The sequence below is a fragment of the Emys orbicularis genome, chromosome 6, assembly GCF_028017835.1.
Source record: "Emys orbicularis isolate rEmyOrb1 chromosome 6, rEmyOrb1.hap1, whole genome shotgun sequence".
NCBI lineage: Eukaryota > Metazoa > Chordata > Testudines > Emydidae > Emys > Emys orbicularis.
Window position 1 is genome coordinate 93,300,060 of NC_088688.1, and position 23,187 is coordinate 93,323,246.

Consider the following 23,187-nt stretch of genomic DNA (forward strand, 5'->3'; position numbering starts at 1 on the left):
TCCCATATGGAAGCACATCATATCTTAACATTATATCTAACAAGAGCTAGATGATAGGCTGTTTACCTTGGGTAACTTTATTCCATTATTTACATATAGACGTATATAGTTATATGCACTATTTACAAATTTCTTTCTGCTAATAATATTTACATGTACCCATTACACAACATGTCACTACTTTTTTCTTTTGTTCCTTTAATTTGGGTATTATTTCAAATTTCAATAAAAGACCAGTATGTAATTAGGCTAGGGCTATGTCTTTGATTTTGTATTGGAGACACAAACATATTTCTTTGACATGATAGTCTTGACAGCCCCAATCACCCAAGTAAGAAGTTGACAAAAAACGGTTGAATTTATTTTATAGTTTGCCTATTTTTAAAACTCTATTTATTTTGACTTCTGTCTCAAATTAGTGTAACATGGAAGAAATTTAATATGTTTGTTTTCTCCCTATTTCTCAAACTACCCTTCATTTTGATTTCCAGAGGTCTGAGCCAAAGGGCATTAAGTCAAAGTAGAGACACTTTTGATATAAATGGGCTTTGGATCAGGCCTGAAAAGCTGTGAATTTCATTAGTATTACCTTTTACATTACAAATGTTCTATTCATCAATGACAAAATCTTAAACTCTCAAAAATAATAGCCTGCTGATTTGGCTTTCTGTGGTACTATACCTCCTTGTTAGCCGTCCTGGAGTGTGGTTGCCTTTATTGATGCTTGCTCGTTTTTGTGAGTTTTTCATTTCTCCTCTACTTTTTTCTTTTTCTGATTTCTTTGTGCATGAGGTTGACTTGACTAATCAATTTATAATCTAATGTTGTATAAACATCGGAGTTTTAGGAAGCCAGAATCAATTTGCCAGTTTTTACTGTGTAAACACTTCATACTTATCCATCCTTAAATGTTACTAATACTATTAGTCAACAAGCTAGTATTCAAATCCTGAACAGCTCAGATGTAGAATTCTCATTCTGCATTGAAGAAATATGTTTACAATAGCTGTATAATGTTTGTAGATTATTTTCCTTTTAAAATTATATACAGCCTTGGGCACTCTTCTTTCCAGCAATCTAGCAAATAAATTCCAGGCTGCAATCTAGCAAATAATCACTTGATGCCTTTTGCCACTGAAATACATCCACCCTAGAGCAAAAATCCTTGTTTTATACTTATCTTGGATTATGCTCTGCCAACATTGGCTAATGCAAGTTATAGTTGAAATAACATCTGTCAAGAATTCAGATCATTAGTAAAGTGCACTTAAAATGAATCCTAATAGGTTATAATCCATCTGGAAAAAAAATCCCAAATGTTACATTTAGAAGTTAATTGGGAAATGCATTTTTTTTTTTTTTTTTTGTCAATCAGTATTTCCCTTAGGGAAAAATAAGAATAGTTCACCCTTCTTAATCTATCCTGATTAACAGAGATTAAATGCAAAGGTTGAAAGATGTAATTATCTTGGTTTCTAGCCTCAGATATGCTTATGTCACTTAATTAGTGAAATAAATAGTTTTTTTTAAATAAACCAAGGTAAAGGTTAAAGTTTCCAGTGATATTTTTTCATAGCCTTTATATCAGAATGGTAAGCAACCAATTTAAAATACGTTTGTGAACACTATGACTCAGTATTTTTTTAAAATAATGATTTTAGATCTACCAGCTGAAATAAGGATGATAAACTGCTCTGTTTTATTACATTCTATTTAAAGTGCAAAATTGTCTAAAAGTCTAGCTAATAGCTCTATATCGTGGAACCATTTAAGTAAGTCAAACACAGAGACATTTCTTCTTGTGGGTATTTGTCTACCTGTCATCCATATTACCTGCTAGCAAGTTAAAACAATAGAAGCCATCTCAGCTCATATAGAACATAAACTAAAGAATTACAATTTTGTTTTCTATTTTGTTCTCCATGCAAAAGGAGAACATGAAGATAGCCTCTAAAAGGTCTTGGGTGAATTGTTGTTCTCGTTGCACTTGGCAAAGTGCACATGACTCTGATTGAAACAGAGGTGAGAGTCCAGTACATTAATTATACCTCTAGATTTTAGTGAATACTAATGTGAGAGAGAATGTAGAGTGGGGGCAGGAGCTAAGAACGTTCTATTTTAGGAGTACAGAATTACATTTTTTCACATTAAAATATTTAAGATCTGTGTCTTAAATGATTAATTATGTTCAACATTAGCAAAAGTTTTCTCTTCCCTATCATTGAAAAGTTTGTGGTACCACTCTTTATTAGTAAATGAATGCAACAGACTACAGTATTATCAAGTAAACTGATCTTTTTGCTGTTGTTAACATATATTTTACTCATGTTTTGCCTTGATATTTTACATTAAAATTTGTTACACATTTCTGTTGAGAACTAATGCATCAGAACAAAATTGTGTCGCATTGGTTGAAATCATTTTAAACATGCCTGGTTTGGAGTTTCATTGGAAACTCAAAACTAAGACCAGATTTTTGGTAAAATCCATGAACCTGACTGATTTAAAGATTCACACTGAAATCATGCTCTTGGCTTTGACATCAAAACTGGTGAAACTTGGCAATTTCAACTGATTTCCTGTTTACATTTTTGGGGTCATTCAAACTCAAAACTCAAAGGAAAATTCTGGGGGATACAAATCCATGGTATGGTAAGCCAAATGAAAGATTATCAGAACCCCTAGAAAAATAAAACCACAGACTTCCACACAATTTAAGTATAACCATCATATAAAAATACTCTTATTTTACGCTGTCATTTTTCTACTCAGTTAAAGCTGGAGGGAAGATCGGAGTGAAACTGACACAAGCAATCAACCTTGCTAAAGTGCTTTTTTTTGGTTTGTTTTCTCATCTGTTAGTGGCAGTTTATATTAGATATGTTGTGAGTATTCCCAAAAAGATACCGGTTGTGCCTCTTACTATAGAGCCACTGAAGTACTCAGCATGTAAGTGTTTTTCTGCCAGCTTCCAAAATTACCCACCAAAGTTCTAAATGAAATGACCTAGAGAGAGAGAGAGTTTTCACAGGATTCAGTCCTATTCCCACTTAAGTTAATGACAAAATTCCTTTTGGCTTCAGTGGAAGCAGAATTGGGCCCATAATCTTTAATAGTTGTATCAGTTCATTTTAGCACCACCTAGATTGCTCCTTGCCTTGTGTTTGTTTTTTGTTTCTTTATTTACGGTTAAAAAACAAAAGAATAAATCTTGTTCAATTAAATAGTGTAACTGATCTGAGTGTCTGGGGAAGCGAAACAACTCTCTGCAATACAATAGTCTAATAATGCAGATGGATTAAATGACTCTCCCTCAGTCCAACAAGCAGTTTCTTTTCTATTGTTATGTAAATACATTTATGATTGGTTAAATTCCCTGAAGTATTAACAATTTGTCTCCAAAGCCTAGATCAATGTACAGAAAATTAATGTGTGGTACTGGACTCTTGAATACTTTAAGAAATGGGGACTATCTGAGGTCACAAGTGTTATGAGTTCTGCTATTTCCATGTGTTTTTGAAAGACTCAAAGACACCATCGCATATCTAACCCCTCTAAAGAGAACTGCCTTCACTTGAAGAAAAAAGTCACCATTGAATAGACGTTAAGAGCAATCTCAAAATATACTAAGAAGCTTTGAATTGTACAGCTATGTTAATGATAGCCTAAAATGTTTATTGTGAAATTATCTGAATTTACTTTTCTTCACTGTCTCCTATTTGAAATAGCTCCAGTGGCTCTTAGACAACTATGAAACAGCAGAAGGAGTCAGTCTCCCCAGAAGTACGCTTTATAATCATTACTTACGACACTGTCAGGAGCACAAGTTGGACCCAGTCAATGCTGCCTCCTTTGGAAAACTCATAAGGTCAATTTTCATGGGGCTACGGACCAGGAGACTAGGAACCAGGTCTGTGTAAAACAATCAGATCTTAGATTATAGCATAGAGAGAGTGTAGTGATCATTGTGATCATGAACCTTGTACATGATACACTAAACAAGCTGAAAGAAAACATTACTTAAATGTTAAAATGTTTGTCTATCAATTTCTCATGTAATGTCAAACTGTGTCAAGTTGTTACAAAGACCCATTACATTTCTCCTTGTCCTGAAATCACTTATTAATTCTGAAACATACACAACAGATTTATAGCAATACAAATATAATATAGGCTGTCGGTTGGAAACTATGCATCAGATGGAGAATAATTACTATATTTCTTATGAGTTAAAAATCTAATTATATTTGTTTATTTTTCATCCAATACTTAATTTAAGTATATGCTGAGCACAAAGTGATGGTTGATCATTACATATGCGATAATAGGGGTGTTCTGCCTTTCCATATAAAAATAAATGAGTGATTTTAATGTAGATGAATATTTTTATCTACTGATTTTTTTTGTTTGTTATAAGGGACTGTTATTTAATGCTGCCATGATTCTACAGCTTAATTACAAAATAGCTTCAATTCCTTATTTATAAATTGTCATTACTGTTTTTATTTCATGCAGTGATATTTCAGTATGGTATGATAAGTAATATGAGGGACACTAAGTGTAAAAATAGAGGAGTTTTTTCCCCCTATGTTTACCCAGTGTAGTGGGCTACAGTTAAAGCCTTATAGTAGATTCCATTCACTCATTCACAGCTTTTCCAAACACTTACCTCTTAGGCTGAAATGTTCCATGCAGGGCTTCGGAGCTGTGCTCCGGCTCCGCTCCAGCTCCAGGCAAAAACCCGCAGCTCCACTGCTCCGGAGCTGCTCCGCGCTCCAGCTCCGGGCTCCGCTCCAAAGCCCTGGTTCCTTGCTTGTTCTGTCTGAAGGAAAAATATTTATTATTAATTTTTTTGTAAACGTGAGCCTTTAGGGACCCTTTAGCCATGTTTGAGTTAAAGGAGAATAAGGGAACAAAGATTTCTAATCAAGGTCTTTTTTTAAACGGGGAGCTAACAAAATTCGTGAGTTTTGAAATTTGAAACTTGTCCATTATTTGCTTTGAAAAAAGAAATAATTTTGATTAAACCAATAAATGAGAATTTAAAATAGTGTATTGAGCAAGACCAATAGAAAATGTGTTTAAATCTTTTAAATGTATACAGATGCACACTTACATATGTTATTAGCAAGTTCCACAGAGCTGAATAGTTCAAGATTTTTTCCATTTCTTGTTTCCTTGTCCAGTCCTTCCAGATACCAGGACAGCAGCAGCATGTTGTCAGTGGTATCAAAGGCTGCTGACAGAGCTAATAAAACTTTCACATACACCAGACCTTTTTTCCCTATTACCAAAAGGAGTTTGTCAATCATGTATTTTCTACACCACACCCAGTCTTAAAAGAAAATAGAAAATAATTTGGGAAATTAAAAAAAAATCCATATATCACTACAATCATCTAATAATCTTAAATCATCTCCACCATTAAAAGGGTTCAAGATAAGGTAGTAATTGGCACTGTTGTGAGGTGGCAGTTTCTTGAGGAAAGACATAACTGCAACTTATTTAAGGATAACTGGATTTTACTAGCCATGAGGAGCCTGGTCCATTTTGTCCATTGCACTCTACATCTTCCCAGCACATCCATTTGTCTCATTTATATTTTGCTACTGATCTAGTGGATGCCTCTCACTGGTGCACTATTGTCACTTTTGTCTGTAAAATACAGATGGTAAACTCCTTGTGCCAAGCTATGCTCAAAACGTTAACTGAGAGGGAGCATTTGAATTACTGCTGCACAGAACAGTTTTGTCTGGTCATAACTATGTTGTCCAGTCACTGATGAGAGTTTCTTAGCTTTAGCCATAGTCATACAGAGATGTCTACTATCAGCTGCATCAGAAAGATCTCTCCACCTCTATGCTGTAGTGTCTACCATTGTTGTTTTGTAGGTCACAGGTGGCAGTTAGACAGAGTGAAAGAAGAGAATGTGTAGGGGCAGTTGTGTTGGTCATTTAAGGTAGATTATCATCATGTCATGCTAAGATATTGACCATGTCCAGCTGTTGATCATTATTTTCTTAAGCGTTCTGAAATCTTATTTCATCCATCAGTTTGTATCCAGTCTTATAAGCCCCAATATGGGCCAAAAAATGTTATCCTTTTTTTTTAAATAAGGAGAAAAACACTAGTTCCATAGGTTTAAAAACACATTAAAATGTTTGTACTTAGAATGTTTTTCTACAAAGGCCCCAATCTTGCATTTGACTATACACGGGCAGACTACTGCCCCTGTGCTCAGCCCTATTGAAGGCAGTAGGGCTCCATACAGGTGCAGGGGTTCATGTGTGCTTAAAAAGTTTGAAGTCTGGGACCAAAATTATTACAGACTGACAAGCCCGAAGCCTCTAGGAGCATTGGTGCCTTTAATATTGTTAGCCTTGCTCAACCTAAGCCACTGAACGCTGCAAAAGTTCTAACAACATTTGATTACGGGTTGCTCCTGTTTGCGTTACTATATATCAGGTAATTTTAAATGCATATGTGTGTGTACATGTGCACTAGTGTGTGTGTGTGCATGGGTATAATCAAGTACATTGAGCTTACACATGTCCAGGAACAGATTATGACACACTTACTCACCCTGAGTAATATGTTACTTCACACATAGTCCAATTGAAGTCAGTTGGACTCAGTACAGGTATCACAGCCTGGTCCATGATGATTTACTGATTATTTTAAAGCCCCTTTTTACCTGTCTATAATCTATTTCCATAGAAACAGGGACAGCATTTTGCAGCCTTCATCAGGATTGTTAGAAAATTTGTAACTTTCAGCAGCTCCGGGTAAGCCCTGCCAGTTCAGTTTTAACAGCACACAGCCTTTAGGATATTGTAGAATCCATACACATGGTCTTTTTTCCATTGTATATAGTTCAATAGATACTGCTATAAGGACGTCACTGAAATATTTGGTAAATTCTTACAAATTTCAGGAATTGCCACAGTAGGCACAGCAAAGTGTCTCTTTGATTTCATAGATCTTATATAAAACTAAAGAGCTGTATAAACCAAGCAGCAGAGAGCTAATACTTCTTAGCTCTGACAGTATTAGATACACAATGCCATCACTTCAGAAGGGTGGTGAGGTCATAGATCCTGCCCACTACTCTTCATTAGCTGCTATTTCATATCCTCCATGAAAAGAAGAACCCCCTGCAATCACTTTAAAAACATTTATAGCTTCAATTTACTACTTAAATTCTTTAAAACAAGGCTTCTAATGTAGCACTTATGTGTCCTTCTTCAAGTGGAGGGAGGTCATCCAGTATGTGGAGTCTTGCTCAGGACACTAAATTCATGCAATATTTTCCTAGGAGATGACCAAAGTTTTCAGCCAACAAACGTGCATATAACCCTAGCTAATCTAATGTCAGGGTAACAGAAACTTTGTTATAGTGGTGCAAAGCCAAAATAGGAATGCATATGCCACACAAACTCTTTATTACTGGCATAGCAGGAATGAGAGGGTATGACTGCAGAAAAGGAGGTGTGACTGGGACATTTCCTACACAACAATTATCCTCAGATGTTTTTTTCATCCCCAGTTGCCATTGAAAGCCAACAAAAGTTAGAAGACACCTAAGGCTGAAACAGCCATCTATAAAGCAACACCAAGATCAGGGCAGTACAAAGGGGATCTTTGTCAGGGTTCCCTCCCCACTCTGAACTCTGGGGTACAGATGTGGGGACCCGCATGAAAGACCCCCTAAGCTTATTTCTACCAGCTTAGGTTAAAAACTTCCCCAAGGCACAAATCCTTCCTTGTCCTTGGATGAGTACTGCTGACACCACCAAGTGAGTTAGATAAAGATTCAGGAAAAGAATCACTTGGAGTTCCTGTTTCCCCAAAATATCCCCCAAAGCCCCTTCACCCCCTTTCCTGGGGAGGCTTGAGGGTAAGCAAGGTGAGCACAGAACAGACCCTTGGGTTTTTAGGACACTAAAAACCCAATCAGATTCTTAAAAAACAGAACTTTATTATAAAGAAAAAGTAAAAGAAGCACCTCTGTAAAATCAGGATGGAAGGTAATTTACAGGGTAGTCAGATTCAAAACACAGAGGATTTCCCCTCTAGGCAAAACTTTAAAGTTACAAAAACAGGGATAAACCTCCCTCTTAGCACAGGGAAAATTCACAAGCTAAAACAAAAGATAATCTAACGCATTTCCTTGCTATTACTTACTATTTCTGTAATATTGGATGCTTAGTTCAGATATGGCTTAGGGAGATGTATTTTCCCTGCCCTGGTTCCTCGCTGACCCAGAGAGAACACACAAGGAGACTAAACAAACAACCTTCCCCCACAGATTTGAAAGTATCTTCTCCCCTTATTGGTTCTTTTGGTCAGGTGCCAACTAGGTTATCTGAGCTTCTTAACCCTTTACAGATAAAGGAGGGATTTTATGCTACCCGTAGCTATATGTTTATGACAAGCTCTAAGTTATCTTAGCACACCATCTGCTGCCTTGCACTCTGTGTTATGGCTGCACTCAAAGATCTGGCACTATATGGTAAAGGTCTACTAAAACTTTAAAAAGTCCTTGCATTTGTCTCTGGAAGGAAGAAAACTGAAAGAACACTGATAGTGAACTTACTATATTTAGTGCTATGCAAAAGTACAAGTACTGATATTCTCTTTACTAACATTCGCATATGGAAAAACTGATATCTTCATCAGTATTTGCAAACTAATAATAACTATATAATTGTTCTGTTGCTGTCCAAAATTGTGAATTTGCTTCAGGTAGAAATTCCCCATTTCCACAGCATTTTTTTCTCTTCCTATCAGCAATGGCAGTTTTTCACAGAGTTCTGATTTATAACTTAAGCCTTACCATCTGAAAGATATATTGTTGAAGAATACAAATAATGGCTTATAAAATATTTTTCAAAATCAGTAATGACAGGATTTCACTGTTGTTTTATTCACATGAACAATATGTTTTCCTATTTTTGTTCTGTTTCAAAAATTATGTGATTTCAAGTCTCTGTAAAAATATCATGTTATGCTTAAAAGTTGTACTATATATATATACAGTGATGAGCTGCCAGAATGTTAATAACCGGTTCCCTATTGGGTCTTTGGCGGCACTTCGGCTGCGGGTCCTTCACTCGCTCCGTTTTGGCGGCATTTTGGCAGCGGGTCCTTCAGTGCCACTGAAGACCCAGAGTGAATGAACGACCCGCCCCCGAAGTGCCGACGACGACCCGGTAGGGAACCGGTTATTAAGCGCTGCCCGGTGAGTACAAGCCCGAGACGCCCCACCCTAACTGCCCCCCAGGGCCCACCCCCTACCCAACTCGCCCCGCTCCCTGTCCCCTGACTGCCCCGACCCCATCCATCACCACCCCGACAGACCCCCGGAACTCTCACGCCTACCCAACCCCCCCCCCCCCCCGTCCCCATCCCCTGACCGCCCCCCCCAGAACCTCTGCCCCCTCCAACCGTTTCCTGCTCCTTATCCAACTCCTCCTCCCAGCCCCGGCCCCTTACCATGCTGCTCAGGGCAGTGTGTATGGATGCTGCGTGGCTCGCTGGAGCTCGCAGCCCCACCCCCTTACCATGCCGCTCAAAGCGGCAGGAGCTGCTGAGCTGCCCAGGAGGGGTCCAGAGTGCTGCCGCCAGGCTCTGCAAGAGGGGGGAAGGCGGGGGAGGGGCCGGGGGAGCCTCCCCGGCCGGGAGCTCAGGCGGGCCAACAGGATGGTCCCGTGGGCCGGAGTTTGCCCACCCCTTTAACAACCGGTTTGCGCAAACCGGTGCGAACAGGTTCCAGCTCACCACTCTGTGTGTGTGTGTGTGTGTGTGTGTGAGATATATATATATATATATATATATATATAAATAAGATTAAAACAAAGACCATTAGATCAAGTTTCTTGAGATCACTGACATTGAAGTTTAGTTGAAACTTTAGATTACCAAATTTACTTTGTCAAGGTTTTTTCCCACAGATTTATTATGGATCTTTGGGATCCGGAAGTATTGATTATTGTCTCTGCATATGAGTCAATTTAAGGGGCATTTATTGGGCCTGATACTCCTGCTTTACACTGATGTAAGGGAGAGGAGGTAATCTTATGAACCCAATGGTTTTATACAAGTATAAAATTGGTGAATCAGGAGGAGAAATTGGAGAGGAGAATCAGGTCCAATTTCTGCACCCTATTTTCCATTAGAGGTAAATTGTAAGACTTTAAAGAAAAAAAACAGTCTGACAAATAATTTTTGTTTGATCAACTTTTCCCCCTTAATTCTTATTCTTTCGTATAGGGGGAACTCCAAATATCATTACTATGGGATTCGTGTCAAGCCAGATTCTCCTCTTAATCGGCTACAAGAGGACATGCAATATATGGCTATGAGACAACAACCCATGCAGCAGAAACAGAGGTACAGTGTGGAAATTGTAACTATATTAAATAAACATTTTTTCATATTTCTAGCACTTGAAACCTGGGAGGATTGCTTAAATGTGATGCCAAACTCCTATCAGCATTTTTTGAAATTACTTGTCTTTATTAAGTAGTTAATAAACCTCTCTAGTATGCATAAATTTTGCAGCAAAAGGGAGTAACATTGTCTTTTGCGTTTTTAAAGGAATGTGGGATGCTTATTTATGTGCTTTTTGATATAAAAGACTTATTTGCCATTCTGACCCACTAAATAGATATTGTTATTCTTGCATGGAGATGGTATCTTTGCATATGGGTTTTTTTTCTCCACCATTGGTATTTTAAACAGGTATTGCAAGGAGAAGCTGTGTGATACAATGTAGTGTAGTGGGCATCAGGAGACCTGTGTTCTATTCCTGTCATTGGGGACAAATCAGGCTAGATTTACACCGTACTTTGTTAGAAAAAGGTTTGGGTGTGAGTTCTTTCCCACAATGTGTTAAGTACTGTGCTAAAAAAATTATAGAAGTATCAGGATTGTTTCTTGATTTATAGATAATTTGCATTAAACTTTGAATTTCCTCAAAAAAAGAAAAAAGGTTTAAAAGACTGCAAGAGGTGGTCCTGATATATTCCTTAAAACACTGTATTCTTGTTTACTAATCTTTAAAATTCGACTTCTAATGAGATCAGAACTGAACTTCTGTTTAGTTTGTTCTGAAGTTTCCAGATACAAGTTAGCCAAAATGTTCCAAAAGACAATGGTAAAGTTGCAAATATTAATACTAAAAACAAAGTATAATATAGTTGTTTTGAAATTTATCAACTGGACAATCTTTTGGATTATTTTCTCCCAAATTGATTAAATCTGATAAAATACTTTGAATTTCAAACTCCATTGTTCATATTTTACTATTATCTTGTATGTGGCCTTATAAGGCAATGGATCCGATTTGGCCTGGGATTGACTTCCCCTTTGCAACAGGAAACATAGTGTATCATCCCTACCAAAAAAGAGGGGAGGTGCTGGCCCGGAACTGACATGACCAATGTCATCTATGTATGCTTTGATTAAATGTTTTCTCTCAGCAGCTGCCACTAGTAGTGCTTCTGTGGAATCCCAGCTGTAATTTAAAGCAGTTCCATTCACTGGAAAATTCCAAGGAAGGGAGGTGGCAGTAAAACCGTCTGTCTTCCCTTGGAATATGTAACCACAAGGACCCAAGATGGCAGAGAGAGACTGCAGAGATTTGCATATGTTTGAAAAAGACTGCCTTAGATGTGTGGGTTCTAGGGACAAATCAAGACAAATACATATATATTTGATAGGCTGACATGATACCACAAAAGGAAATATATGATATCTTTGAAATCAAGGAATCCAGAAAAACTCAGGAAGTCAACGAAGACATCTCACAAGCACTACAGAAAGAGCACTACATTTTTTGTTGTCTCAAAAACAGTCAGGACCTAAAATCCATCTTTAGTCTCAAAGCTATAATGTCAGTTCAGATAGCATTGGAGACAAGATTATTGCCCATTGAGCTACAATACTTACTCCTGAGGGCATTCTGCGCCAAAAAAATAAAAAATTATGTGCCTAAAAATTCTGCACACAATATTTTAAAATTCTGCAAAATTCTGCAAATTTTATTTGTCAAATAAATGTGGAGGCTCCAGCATGGCATTGGGGGCCACAGGCCACTGGCTACACAGAGGTGGGAGATCACTCTGCAGCTCCCCCCCCTCCTCCCCCCAGGACACGGACTCAGCGGTGAGGCTGCACCCAACCCTGACACAGCGCAAGGACGGTGCCTGCCCCAGAAACATCCCAGGGCCCTGCCCCTCTGTGCCAGGTGCACTAGGTGTGGGCAGGCAGGCTCAGCCTGGCAGGATCCAAGAGTGGAGGGGCTTAGTGTGGGGGGATCCAGGTGTGGGTAGAGAGGGTTGTGTGTGGGGCAATCTGGGTGCGGGCAGCTCAGGGGGGATCTGGGTGCAGGGGGAAATCTGGATACACAGTTGCTTGTCGGGGGGTTCTGGGTGCAATGGTAATGGGACTCTGCAGTAGAGGTCTAGGTGAAGGTGGTTGGGGCTCACTGGGGGAAGGTCTGGGGGGGATAGAGCTCGGCAGGGGGGTCTGGGTGTGGGGGGTTCAGTGGTAGGGGAGTGGGGCTCAGTGGGGTGGGGATCTGGTGCAGGTGGCTCATTGGGGTGGTCCAGGTGCAGGGGGAGTGGGGCTTGGCAGGGGGGGTTCTGGGTGCGGGGGCGTGAGCCTTGGTGGCAGGGTGGATGCATGGGGGTTAGGCAGATGGGGGAGAAGCTCCCCATACAGTGATCCCTTCCCCTGCAGCTGAAGAGCGATAGGTGCAGGAAGCAGGGGGAGGGGAGGTGTTTGCAGAGCTTTGTGCAGCCTGGGGTGAAATCTGGGGGTGGGTCTGACCCGGCCCCAGATGTCGTGCAGGGGAAGAGGAAGTCCTTTCAAGCCCAGTCAGGACTAGCAGCTGAGCATGGCACAGGGTGGGAGCCACCAGCCAGGTCTTCCCCAGTCCTGCCTCCTGCCCTAAAGTGATTTACCTCTCTGCCAGCTGCCCTGGGCACCCAAAACATACTGCTGGGGAGAGTCGCATGACTGCTCTTGTTGCTTCCACGTCAGAAAGTCATTTTTCTGTGGGGAAGCAAAGAAATCTGCGGGGGACATGAATTCTGCACATCTGCAGGGGTGCAGAATTCCCCCAGAAGTAAATACTTCATTTTCCATCATGATAAAGTAGTTCTGAAGACCAATTTTGCTTTCATCTCAAAAATCAAATTAGTCTTTCTCAGATCACAATAACTACCTGCTTGAATCCTAAGCATCTTATACTCCTGGGGGCATTCTGCGCCTCTGCGCACATGCAGAATTCATGTCCAGTGCAGAATTTTTTTTTCTGCAGAAAATACATTCTGCCCAAGAAGTGCTTCAGTTCCACCTTTCACCCAGCAGAGGCTGCAGTGGCACCAGAATAGCTGGCTGACTGGCAGTAACAGCTAGCAGCCAGCTGTGTTCATCACAGCAGCCTGCCCATGGAGGCAGAGTGGGGCACACAGGGCTGCTAAGGAGTCACAGACTGGGGTTCAGAAGGGCTAGTGGGGGGACAGACGGGGGAGCAGGTTAGGAGCTAATGGGTTGACAGCACTGAGCTGGGGCTGAATGGGAGGGGTCTCCAGGGTCACATGGGGATGGGGGGTGGCAGGGCCATGTTGGGACAGCAGGTAGGGGGGCTTCAGGGGCACATGGGGAGGGGGAAGGGGGCTCCTGGGCCACATTTGGTGCAGAATTTATAATATTTTGGTGCAGAATTTTTGGTGCAGAATTGGTGCATAGAAAGACTAGTAGGATGATTAGAGGAATGGAGAGGAGACCTTAGGAGAGGAGACTCAAGGAGCGTGGCTTGTTTAACTTAATCAAATGAAGGCTGAGGGGAAATATGATTGCTCTCTATTAATACATCAGAGGAGACATGCTAAAAATAAAGATAGCCATGGCAGTATGAGCTGCAGGACAGGCTAAGCTGCCCCGAGTATGTGCTTATCTGAGACCGTAGGCACCTACTCTCGGTGGCTAGTCCCTCCTGCCACTCACACTGCTGCGACTACATTCTGTTTTTCATATGCCAACTTGATGAGAGCTAGCAAACGTATGTCTCTTTGAGTGAGGGATCACACTCCCAACTCGAAGTGTAGACGTAGCCCTACTTTCAAATTCCCCCTTAGCTCTGCTTGGCTCATCATATAGCCCAAGGGTGGGCAAACTTTTTGGCCTGAGGGCAGCATTGGGTTTCCAAAATTGTATGGAGGGCCAGTTAGGGGAGGCTGTGCCTCCCTAAACAGCCAGGCATGGCCTGGCCCCACCCCCTATCCAACCTCTCCTGCTTCTCGCCCCCTGACGGCCCCCCCGGGACTCCTGCCTCATCCAACCCCCACATTCCCTGTCCCCTGACAGCCCCCGGAACCTCTGCCCCTGACTGCCCCCTGCCACCCCATCCAAACCCTCCTCTCATTCCTGACTGCTCCCCCGGGACCCCTGCCCCATCCAACCACCCCTTCTCCCTGTCCCCTGACCGCCCCCGGAACTCCTGCCCCTGACTGCCCCACGCCGCCCCATCCAATCCCCCCTTTCCTTCCTGACTGCCCTCCCGGGACCCCTGCCCCCATTCAATCCCTGTTCCCCGCCCTCTGACCACCCCGCCCCCTATCCACACTCCCGCCCCCTGACCACCACCCTGAACTCCCCTGCCCTCTATCCACCCGCTCCCCGCCCCCTTACTGAGCTGCCTGGAGCACCGGTGGCTGGCGGCGCTACAGCCACGCCTCCCGGCGGGAGCCAGCACAGCACAGAGCAGCGGGTCAGGCCCTGGCTCTGCAGCTGCGCTGCCCCAGCTCTGCAGCTGCGCGTCCAGAGTGTTGCGCCGGTGGCAGGGCGAGCTGAGGCTGCGGGGGAGGGGGAACAGCAGGGGAGGGGCTGGGGGCGAGCCTACCAGAAGCTCAGGGGCCAGGCAGGAGGGTCCATAGTTTGCCCACCTCTGATATAGCCTGTTGAATCCTTTTAATTTAATGTACAATAATATATTCTGTTTTGAGTCCTCTGTCTCACTCTAGGGAAAATTAATATTTAAGCAGGTGTCCTTTCCAGGCGGGAGGGGTGGGAGCATTCTTCCTTATTACAATAACCATTGCATGTTTCCAGTTTGATTCAATATGGTATGGACTCCGTTTCCACAAGTAAAATTGCTGTTGTCTACCTCCTGTACCTTCCAAGGATAATTTCAAACGCTTCTTTGAACTTTTGGAGGTATCAACTAATTATGCCTGCTCTGTGTTTTCTATCCCTGTCTCAGTGCACAGAAAACTTGTTTTTGTTTTGTTTTTGTCTGATCCAAAGATAACATCTTTTCCATCACCTCTCTCCTTGGATTTTCTGATTACTTAACTCAAAGTGTTTGCTACTTGTAGAAATTCATTCATATCATTCTCTGGGACATAAATGTAAAGAGACCATTCTTGACTCCTCTATCTTATCCATATTTTTTTTAATTCATAGCCAAATCATATCCAGACTATTACACTGCCTAATTGCTAACACAACCAATTTATCAGTCTGTAGCTTCTCTTCCTGTAGCTTGATGGACCCTTTTAAAACAGTTTGGCCTTATAAGCTACACTAAAAAAATATGGAAGTGTAACATTATTCTTTTCTCAAAAAAACAGTATAATGCATCAAAATCTATAAAAATTTTGCAATCTATAGAACTATGCTATAGTTTGGTTATAATACAATCTCTACAGCAATGTTAAAGAAATTCAGATATTATAATACTAATCAGCTTCCCAATTTAGTGTTTAAGAAAAGAGCCTTCAGTTTCCTTTTAAACAAGCCCAGGTGTTTGGACTGTGCAGTTGTAGAGCTGATGTAACATCATGATCTAAAAATGATTTAGCTCTGCTTTGGCTTCCAGCCAGATAGATATGTCTCAACACTGGTTGTTGCTTTGCTAAGTGTTGGAACCCTCATTTGTTCATTGTTGTCTTGTGATTCTCATTTTCATCTTAGCTATAATTAACTACTGTTCTGGGCATTGAACTGATGAGAGATTTTTAAAGTTGTTTTCATCAAAGAAAGTTCACATTCTTTAGACTGTCTAATGTTTTCTTGCCTTTGGTTGCAAATGGATGCATTTCTAATAAGGTCGCCAGGTCACTTCTTGGGGGTTCATTGTAGATGTGCAACAGTGCACTTGCAGGACAGTTACAGCTCTTCAAATACTATTTAACAGTTAGCATAACCTCTGAACCGATCCACTCACCAAAGAGTACTAAAAACATCTAAATATTTTTCAGATATCTGTACATTATCTGTCGGTTTTTGTGTATACAGTAAGTTATTAAAGCATTTGGGTAGGGCTACCATACATCCGGATTTCCCCGGACATGTCCGGCTTTTCGCTCTTTAAATAGCCGTCTGGGGGGGATTTCTAAAAATCTAAAAATGTCCGGGATTTCCCCCCGGTCGGCTATTTATCGACCGAAAAGCGGCTGACAGGGCGGCCGAGCGCCGCTCGCATTGGGGCCTCGGCAGCCAAAGCCCCTTCCTGGCTCCCCCCATTCCCTGCAGCCTTAGCACGCCGCCTGGCAGCGCTGGGGGGCGGGGCTGTGTGCCTTTGAGGGAACGCGGTGGCGGGGCTGGCAGTGGTGGCCAGAGCCCCTCCCCCGCTTCCCCCCTCCTCCACAGCCTCAGCATGCCGCTCGGGCGGGGCGGGGCGGAGCCAGACACCTGCTCTAAGCCGAGCGGCACGGTAAGGGGCCCGGGGAGTTGGAGAAGGGGGGCAGTCAGGGGACAGGGAGCGGGGGTGGGGGTTGGATGGGTTGGGAGTTTGGGGGGGGCTGTCAGGGGGGCAGGGGTGTGGAGAGGGGTTGGGACAGTCAGGGAGCAGAGGGGGTTGGATGGGTCGGGAGTTCTGGGGGTCCTGTCAGGGGGCGGGGAGCAGTTGGATAGGGCATGGGAGTCCCAGGGGTCTGTCTGGGAGCGGGGGTGTGAATATGGGGTGGGGGTGTGGATAAGGGTCGGGGCAGTCAGGGGACAGGTAGGGTCCTAGGGGGGCAGTTAGGGTGGGGGGTTCTCAGGAGGGGGCAGTCAGGGGACAAGAAGCAGGGAGGCTTAGATAGGGGGTGGGGTCCTAGGGGGCAGTTAGTGGCAGGGGTCCCAGGAGGGGGCAGTCAGGGGACAAGGAGTGGGGGGGTTGGAGGTTCTGAGGGGGGCAGTCAGGGGGTGGGAAGTGGGAGGGAGTAGATGGGGCGGGGCAGGGCGGGGGTTGGGCTAGAGCGGGGCTCCCACCCCCCCCCAGTGTCCTCTTTTTTGATTGTGGAAATATGGTAACCCTAATTTGGGTTTCTTTGATTTCCTAATCATTAACAGATTTAGCTTTTGGTTGCTTGTGGCGCTGCAAGCTGTTAAAATTACCATTTGCATTTTGCTAATTTTAAACCAGGGGCTGCTTTTTTTCCATTAGTATCAAGAGCAAGATCTTCGGTGGAACAAAACACTAAAATGAGATTACATAGCTTGGTATGTTACACGCAGCTCTCACATACTGGATCAGTATGCCAAATTCCTCTATTAAAAATCATAAGTCAGAACCACAAGTCATGAGATTGGTTTAAAGGTTTTTTTTAAATAATACATTCTGAAGTCTTTCAATTTGCTTTTTGTTTTTTGAGACTTCAGGGTTCACATTTTCCAGCTTTTGTCAGCAAACCATGCGGGATAAAAAAAAAAAATTTCCCCTCAATGAAAGCTCAAATTCTCATTTAATAGTATGACTCCAGGTCCTGGATCTTTCAGAAAAACACCAAATAGTGTGAGACTCACAATAAAATAATGAAAGTTGGCAACATTGCAACAGCAAAATCTTCAAACCTTAAGAATTTATCCAGAAGGTGTGTTGCCTGTTTATATAACTTCTTCTTTTGACTTAGTCCACTGTGACTTCTATTCCTTCATAGTCATATGACAGTTTTCAGTTCAGTTTTCTTTCTTACCAGTTTGCTTGTGTGTGTCCATGTAATATCAAAGAGGCATCTTGCCATGCATTTCTATTCTTTAGTTTCTGCTCACTTTCCTTAATAAATGTAGGTGGTTTGTTGTAGAGAATTTGAGTCAACAGCTATTAATTATTTATATAGTGCCATTGTAACTTTACATGCAATATGTTCAGTAGGATGGATTGGGGGGAAATGAGAGAAAGGGAGGCTGGAGAGGAGAAGTTTATGGAAGTCCAGATATAACCGAGTTTACTGATCTTTTTTGGGAGGTGTAGTGGGGCAGCTGCCCCACTCCTGAAAAACAGGGGTTAAAAGCAGACCTGGAAAGGGCTGCGGCTGTGAAAGGCTAGGCTGATTGGGGAAGCAAGCACAGCTGGGGGCACGTCCCAATCAGGCCACAGCTGGCCCTATAAAAGAGCTGTGAGCCAGGAGTTGGAGGAGTCTCACTCTAGCCCTGGAGTGAGAAGGGCTAGTTGCCCGGGAGCAAGGTACCTGAGGTGGAGCAGTGCTGGGGAAGGTCAAGGGGAGCTGGGGAGCTCCAGCCTGGTAAACCCCCAGGCTGCAGGCCTTGGTGAAGGCCTACAAAAGGTACTGGGGCTGCAGAGGGGCAGCCCAGGGATAGGCAAAGGCAGCAGGTCCTAACCCCTTGCCAATGATGAGTGACCATTACAGACTGCAGTCTGCCCCAGTGCGCAGGGGCTAGATGACTGGCAGTAGCCACTGAGGCAAGGTGGGTTTAGAGGGTTGGGGGTTCCCCTGGGAGGGGAGACCCAGAGTGTGGGGGTATTGCTGGGGCAGAACCCTGAGGAAAAGGGCACCGGTGTCCGGGAGGGACACAGGGCCTGAGGCAGGCGAGACATCAGCCAGCAGAGGGCACTCCGGAGCTGGAAAAGAGCTAATTCCCAGGACAACCAGCAGGAGGCGCCGCACTGTTGAGTCGTCACTTTGATACACGTGGTGCAGAATGTGGGCATAAAGAACGGGAGTACTTGTGGCACCTTAGAGACTAACAAATTTATTAGAGCATAAGCTTTCGTGGGCTACAGCCCACTTCTTCGGAAGTGGATAGGCAAAGGCAGCAGGTCCTTCGGAAGAAGTGGGCTGTAGCCCACGAAAGCTTATGCTCTAATAAATTTGTTAGTCTCTAAGGTGCCACAAGTACTCCTGTTCTTTTTGCGGATACAGACTAACACAGCTGCTACTCTGAAACCAATGTGGGCATAGACGGTCACCCTGATACAAGGGGCAGGGCAAGGACTGTGGAATTATTGCCCGGATCTGAGAGTTGAGACACGGAAGGTGGAGAAAATGGCGGACTGCTACTGGAGAGCCTGTGTGGCCCGGCTCATGGAGCAGCAACGGGGACTGCTTCAGCTGCTGTGGGAGAGGGCACATGGACCTCATTGGGGGCTAGGCACCTGGGGCTAGAGGCTGGTGCCGGGGCCTAAAAACTGTTTCGCCTGTGGGCAACCGGGACACTATAAATGGGAGTGCCCCTACCAGAATGGAGCAAAGAGGCTCCACCCGGGGAAATGGGGAGCAGCCAGAGTGCCCCCTGTGAAGTCAACAGGGGGGCTCCAAACGTGTTGGGCCTGTGGGGAGCCTGGGCACAGGAAGAGGGAGTGCCCCTACGGGACTCTCAGAGCCCAGGCTAGCCCTGAGGTGGCCAAAGGAAGGCACTGGATGTGCTTCCTGTGTCACAAGGGGAGCCAAGTAAGATGGCCTTGCCCCCAGAGAAGAAGGGAGAGGCCGGAGGATCAGGCTCCGTCTGGGACTGGCCAAAGGGAAGTGGCAGTGTGGATGAAGACCCCTAGAGAGAAAGGAGCTGGGGCAGAGAGGCCCCAGCTAAACCTGGGAACCCATGTGGGAGCAGGACGATCTGTGGTGGGGACCCAGATAGACAGGGGAACCCACAAAGGAACGGGACTGGCTACGGTGGGGAGCCAGACTGTAGAAGAGGGAAGCAGGTTGCTCCTTTTAATAGATAACCTGCGGCAGGAGAGAGACCTCCTTTGGGCCCAGCTAAGAGGGAAGCTGGGGAGATAGAGACACACCTCTCCCCCCGCTTCCCCCCCCCCCCCGTGGTCTTAAGTGGGAGGGTGTGTAGTGGGGCGGCTGCCCCACTCCTGAAGAACAGGGGTTAAAAGCAGCCCTGGAGAGGGCTGCAGCTGTGAAAGGCTAGGCTGATTGGGGAAGCAGCCACAGCTGGGGACACGCCCCAATCAGGCCACAGCTGGCCCTATAAAAGAGCTGTGAGCCAGGAGCTGGAGGAGTCTCACGCTAGCCCTGGAGTGAGAAGGGCTGGCTGCCCGGGAGCAAGGTACCTGAGGTGGAGCAGTGCTGCGGAAGGGCAAAGGGAGCTGGGGAGCTCCAGCCTGGTAAACCCCCAGGCTGCAGGCCTTGGTGAAAGCCTACAAAAGGTACTGGGGCTGCAGAGGGGCAGCCCAGGGATAGGCAAAGGCAGCAGGTCCTAACCCCTTGCCAATGATGAGTGGCCATTACAGACTGCAGTCTGCCCCAGTGAGCGGGGGCTAGATGACTGGCAGTAGCCACTGAGGCAAGGTGGGTTTAGAGGGTTGGGGGTTCCCCTTGGAGGGGAGACCCAGAGTGTGGGGTACTGCTGGGGCAGAACCCTGAGGAAAAGGGCACCGGGGTCTGGGAGGGACACGGGGCCTGAAGCAGGTGAGACATCAACCAGCAGAGGGCGCTCCGGAGCTGGAAAAGAGCTAATTCCCAGGACAACCAGCAGGAGGCACCGCACCAGTGAGTCGTCACTTCACTACAGGAGGTTATAGACACAGCACAGCCAGTTCCAAGTTTCAGCCCTAGAACAAGAGCGTTCTGGGAGATATAGTTCCACAAGGGATGCTAGGAATCACAGGCTGGGCAGCAATGCATGTGCGGAGAGGAGGCAGAGTTATAAAAGAGATTATTTTCCTGGGATGCCATGTTTCAGAAATCATGAGTCAGACTTCCCAAAATCATGAGATTGGCATAACAATCATAAGATTTTTTTTTAAAATATGTTTTTGCTTGCCTTCTGTTTTTGTAATCTTTTGGGGGTAAACCTCCCATCCCCAATTTGCATGTGATCATTTCAGCTTCAAAATTTACCCTTAAATACATGCACGAAAAGGCAGGCTTTTTCTTCAAGCTCATGTGCATGTGGATTCTACTCATGGGTATGCTAGCACACCTGCATAAAAGATTGGACTTTTTTTTTTTCTTTCTAGTAGTGCCCTCTAAGGGTTGTGCATGCATTTGTCATGCTCCCCCTCCGAAAAGTGTAAGGGGCAGCATGACCAAATCACCAGCCAGTTCCTTCTCACCTCCTGGGGAGTGGAAACCCACTGAGAGGAAATTCTATGAACTTTGTTATAGTGCCTAGGGCTGATAGAGTTGTGGGGGCCAGTAACAAAGGATTATGAAGTACTTAAAGAACAGTGACGTTAGGCTAAAAAGCCAGAAGTAGCCAATCCCAGGAGGGAAGTTAAAAAAACTATTAAAGTGAAGGAAGAAGCCATGATATGGCTATGTCCTATGGCCAGGATTCCCAAGAGAGGGTGGAAGAAAGCCCCCTTTCACTCTTCTGTATCAATAAGGGAAGTCTGTTGGATAGACAGGAAGTACCGTATCTTAGAGATGTTATGCAGAAAGAATCTGCAAGACCTAGAGAGAGCCTGGATGTGAAGACCTAGAGAGAGGCCCATGTCAAAGATGACACCCAGGTTATGGGCCTAAGTGATAGGATAATGGTGTTGTCCACAGTGATCAAGAAAGGAAGTAGCAGGGAGGGCTTGTGGGGTGGTGGAGAGCTTGAGCTTTGTTTTAACAATGTTGAGGTTAATGAGCTTGAACTGATGGCTAGACATCAAGAAAGATATCTGAGAGACAGGCCAAGATTTTAGTTGGCCTTGCCCTTTGGATGGTCATAGGAACTCCTCACAAATGTAGAAAATTGACACTATTAACTGAAGACTTTCCATACTCTTACTATACTTGTAGTTAGCCATGTAAAATTCCTCTGAGATCCAAATACCCTTTCCTCTGAATCAAATCTTTTGAAATATGTAATATCCATAATGTGTCTGTATCCTTTATAGCTCTTCTTTCAGTACTAATAAAGAGGCCTGGGAAAATGAAAGAAGTCTGAGTAAAATAAATAGTAGGGGAACTTTAGAAAAGAATTATTAGACCTGGAAGGTATATTGTATACACTAGTAACGGGTAAGTATTTTCCATGTCCATAATTAAAGCTCAAAAGGTAACCTAGACAGGCTAGACACTTTGGAAGGAAATAGGGAAGCCTCTCATCACCCATATTGGTGAGGCTTTATTTTTTACTACTCATAAAAGACACAGTACGTCTAAGGTTGCCTACCATACTCAGCTCCGGTCTTTACTGAACCTCTGGAGAAAAAATCTTCTCTTTACATTTCTCAGCTGGATCCTGTAAGTTGTTTCTCAGTGCAATTGAGACTGGTCAACTCATGAGATAAGTCACTCTGTCACCATGCCAGAATTCAGAATTTTCCCCAACATATTTCACATAAAGCACATTGGAGCAAATGCTAAAATAATCCTGACTTCAAGCACTAGAGGATTAAGTTGGCTTTTATATTTTTAATTAAGTTCTTTCTAAATCCTAGAAATTCTTAAAGGATTGTTTTTTATGCCCTTTAGGCATTTTGGATTGTATTCCAAAAGCTGAAAAGTTTGTGAAATGACACATTCTGTAGCAACTAGCTAAGCTGTGTTGAAGTATCCGTTTTGGTTTGAAGGAATTTTCAGATAAAACTTGATGTTCTCTCCAGTATTTATACTGGTCATTTATAATTAGAAAAGAATTTCCAAATTCCTCCACTCCAAATTGTAGTTATTGCAGGTGCATCCACCCTAGAATCAGGAACCTATGCAGAAGAGTTCTGTAACCATGACACATGGGGTGAAATCCTGGCTCCATTTATGTCAATGAAAGTTTTGCCATAGACTTAAATGGGGCCAGAATTTCACCCTTGGCCTCTATGTGAAGCCAAACTTCAGATAAATGTCCTGGGATAGGGTGGTCATGTATGTGTTTTCAGAGACCTGATATCCCAAAGGTGATCATGCTTTAAGTGAGCAATCAGGCCACTCTGATCTACGTCAACAAAAATGGAGGGAGAAGGTTTCTTCTCCTGTGAAAGTGGAACTGGGCAGTTAGGCCCTTCACCTA

At 43.7% G+C, this 23,187-nt stretch overlaps 1 protein-coding gene across 1 annotated transcript in view; it reads left to right on the forward strand.

Moving 5' to 3' along the window:
- The window catches only part of RFX3 (regulatory factor X3), a 218,501-nt gene that overhangs the window by 166,983 nt on the left and 28,331 nt on the right, over positions 1 to 23,187 (forward strand). The window contains exons 6-7 of the mRNA XM_065406095.1: positions 3,729 to 3,910; positions 10,273 to 10,392. Coding sequence (XP_065262167.1) covers positions 3,729 to 3,910; positions 10,273 to 10,392 — 302 coding nt within the window. The remainder of the gene's footprint in view (positions 1 to 3,728; positions 3,911 to 10,272; positions 10,393 to 23,187) is intronic.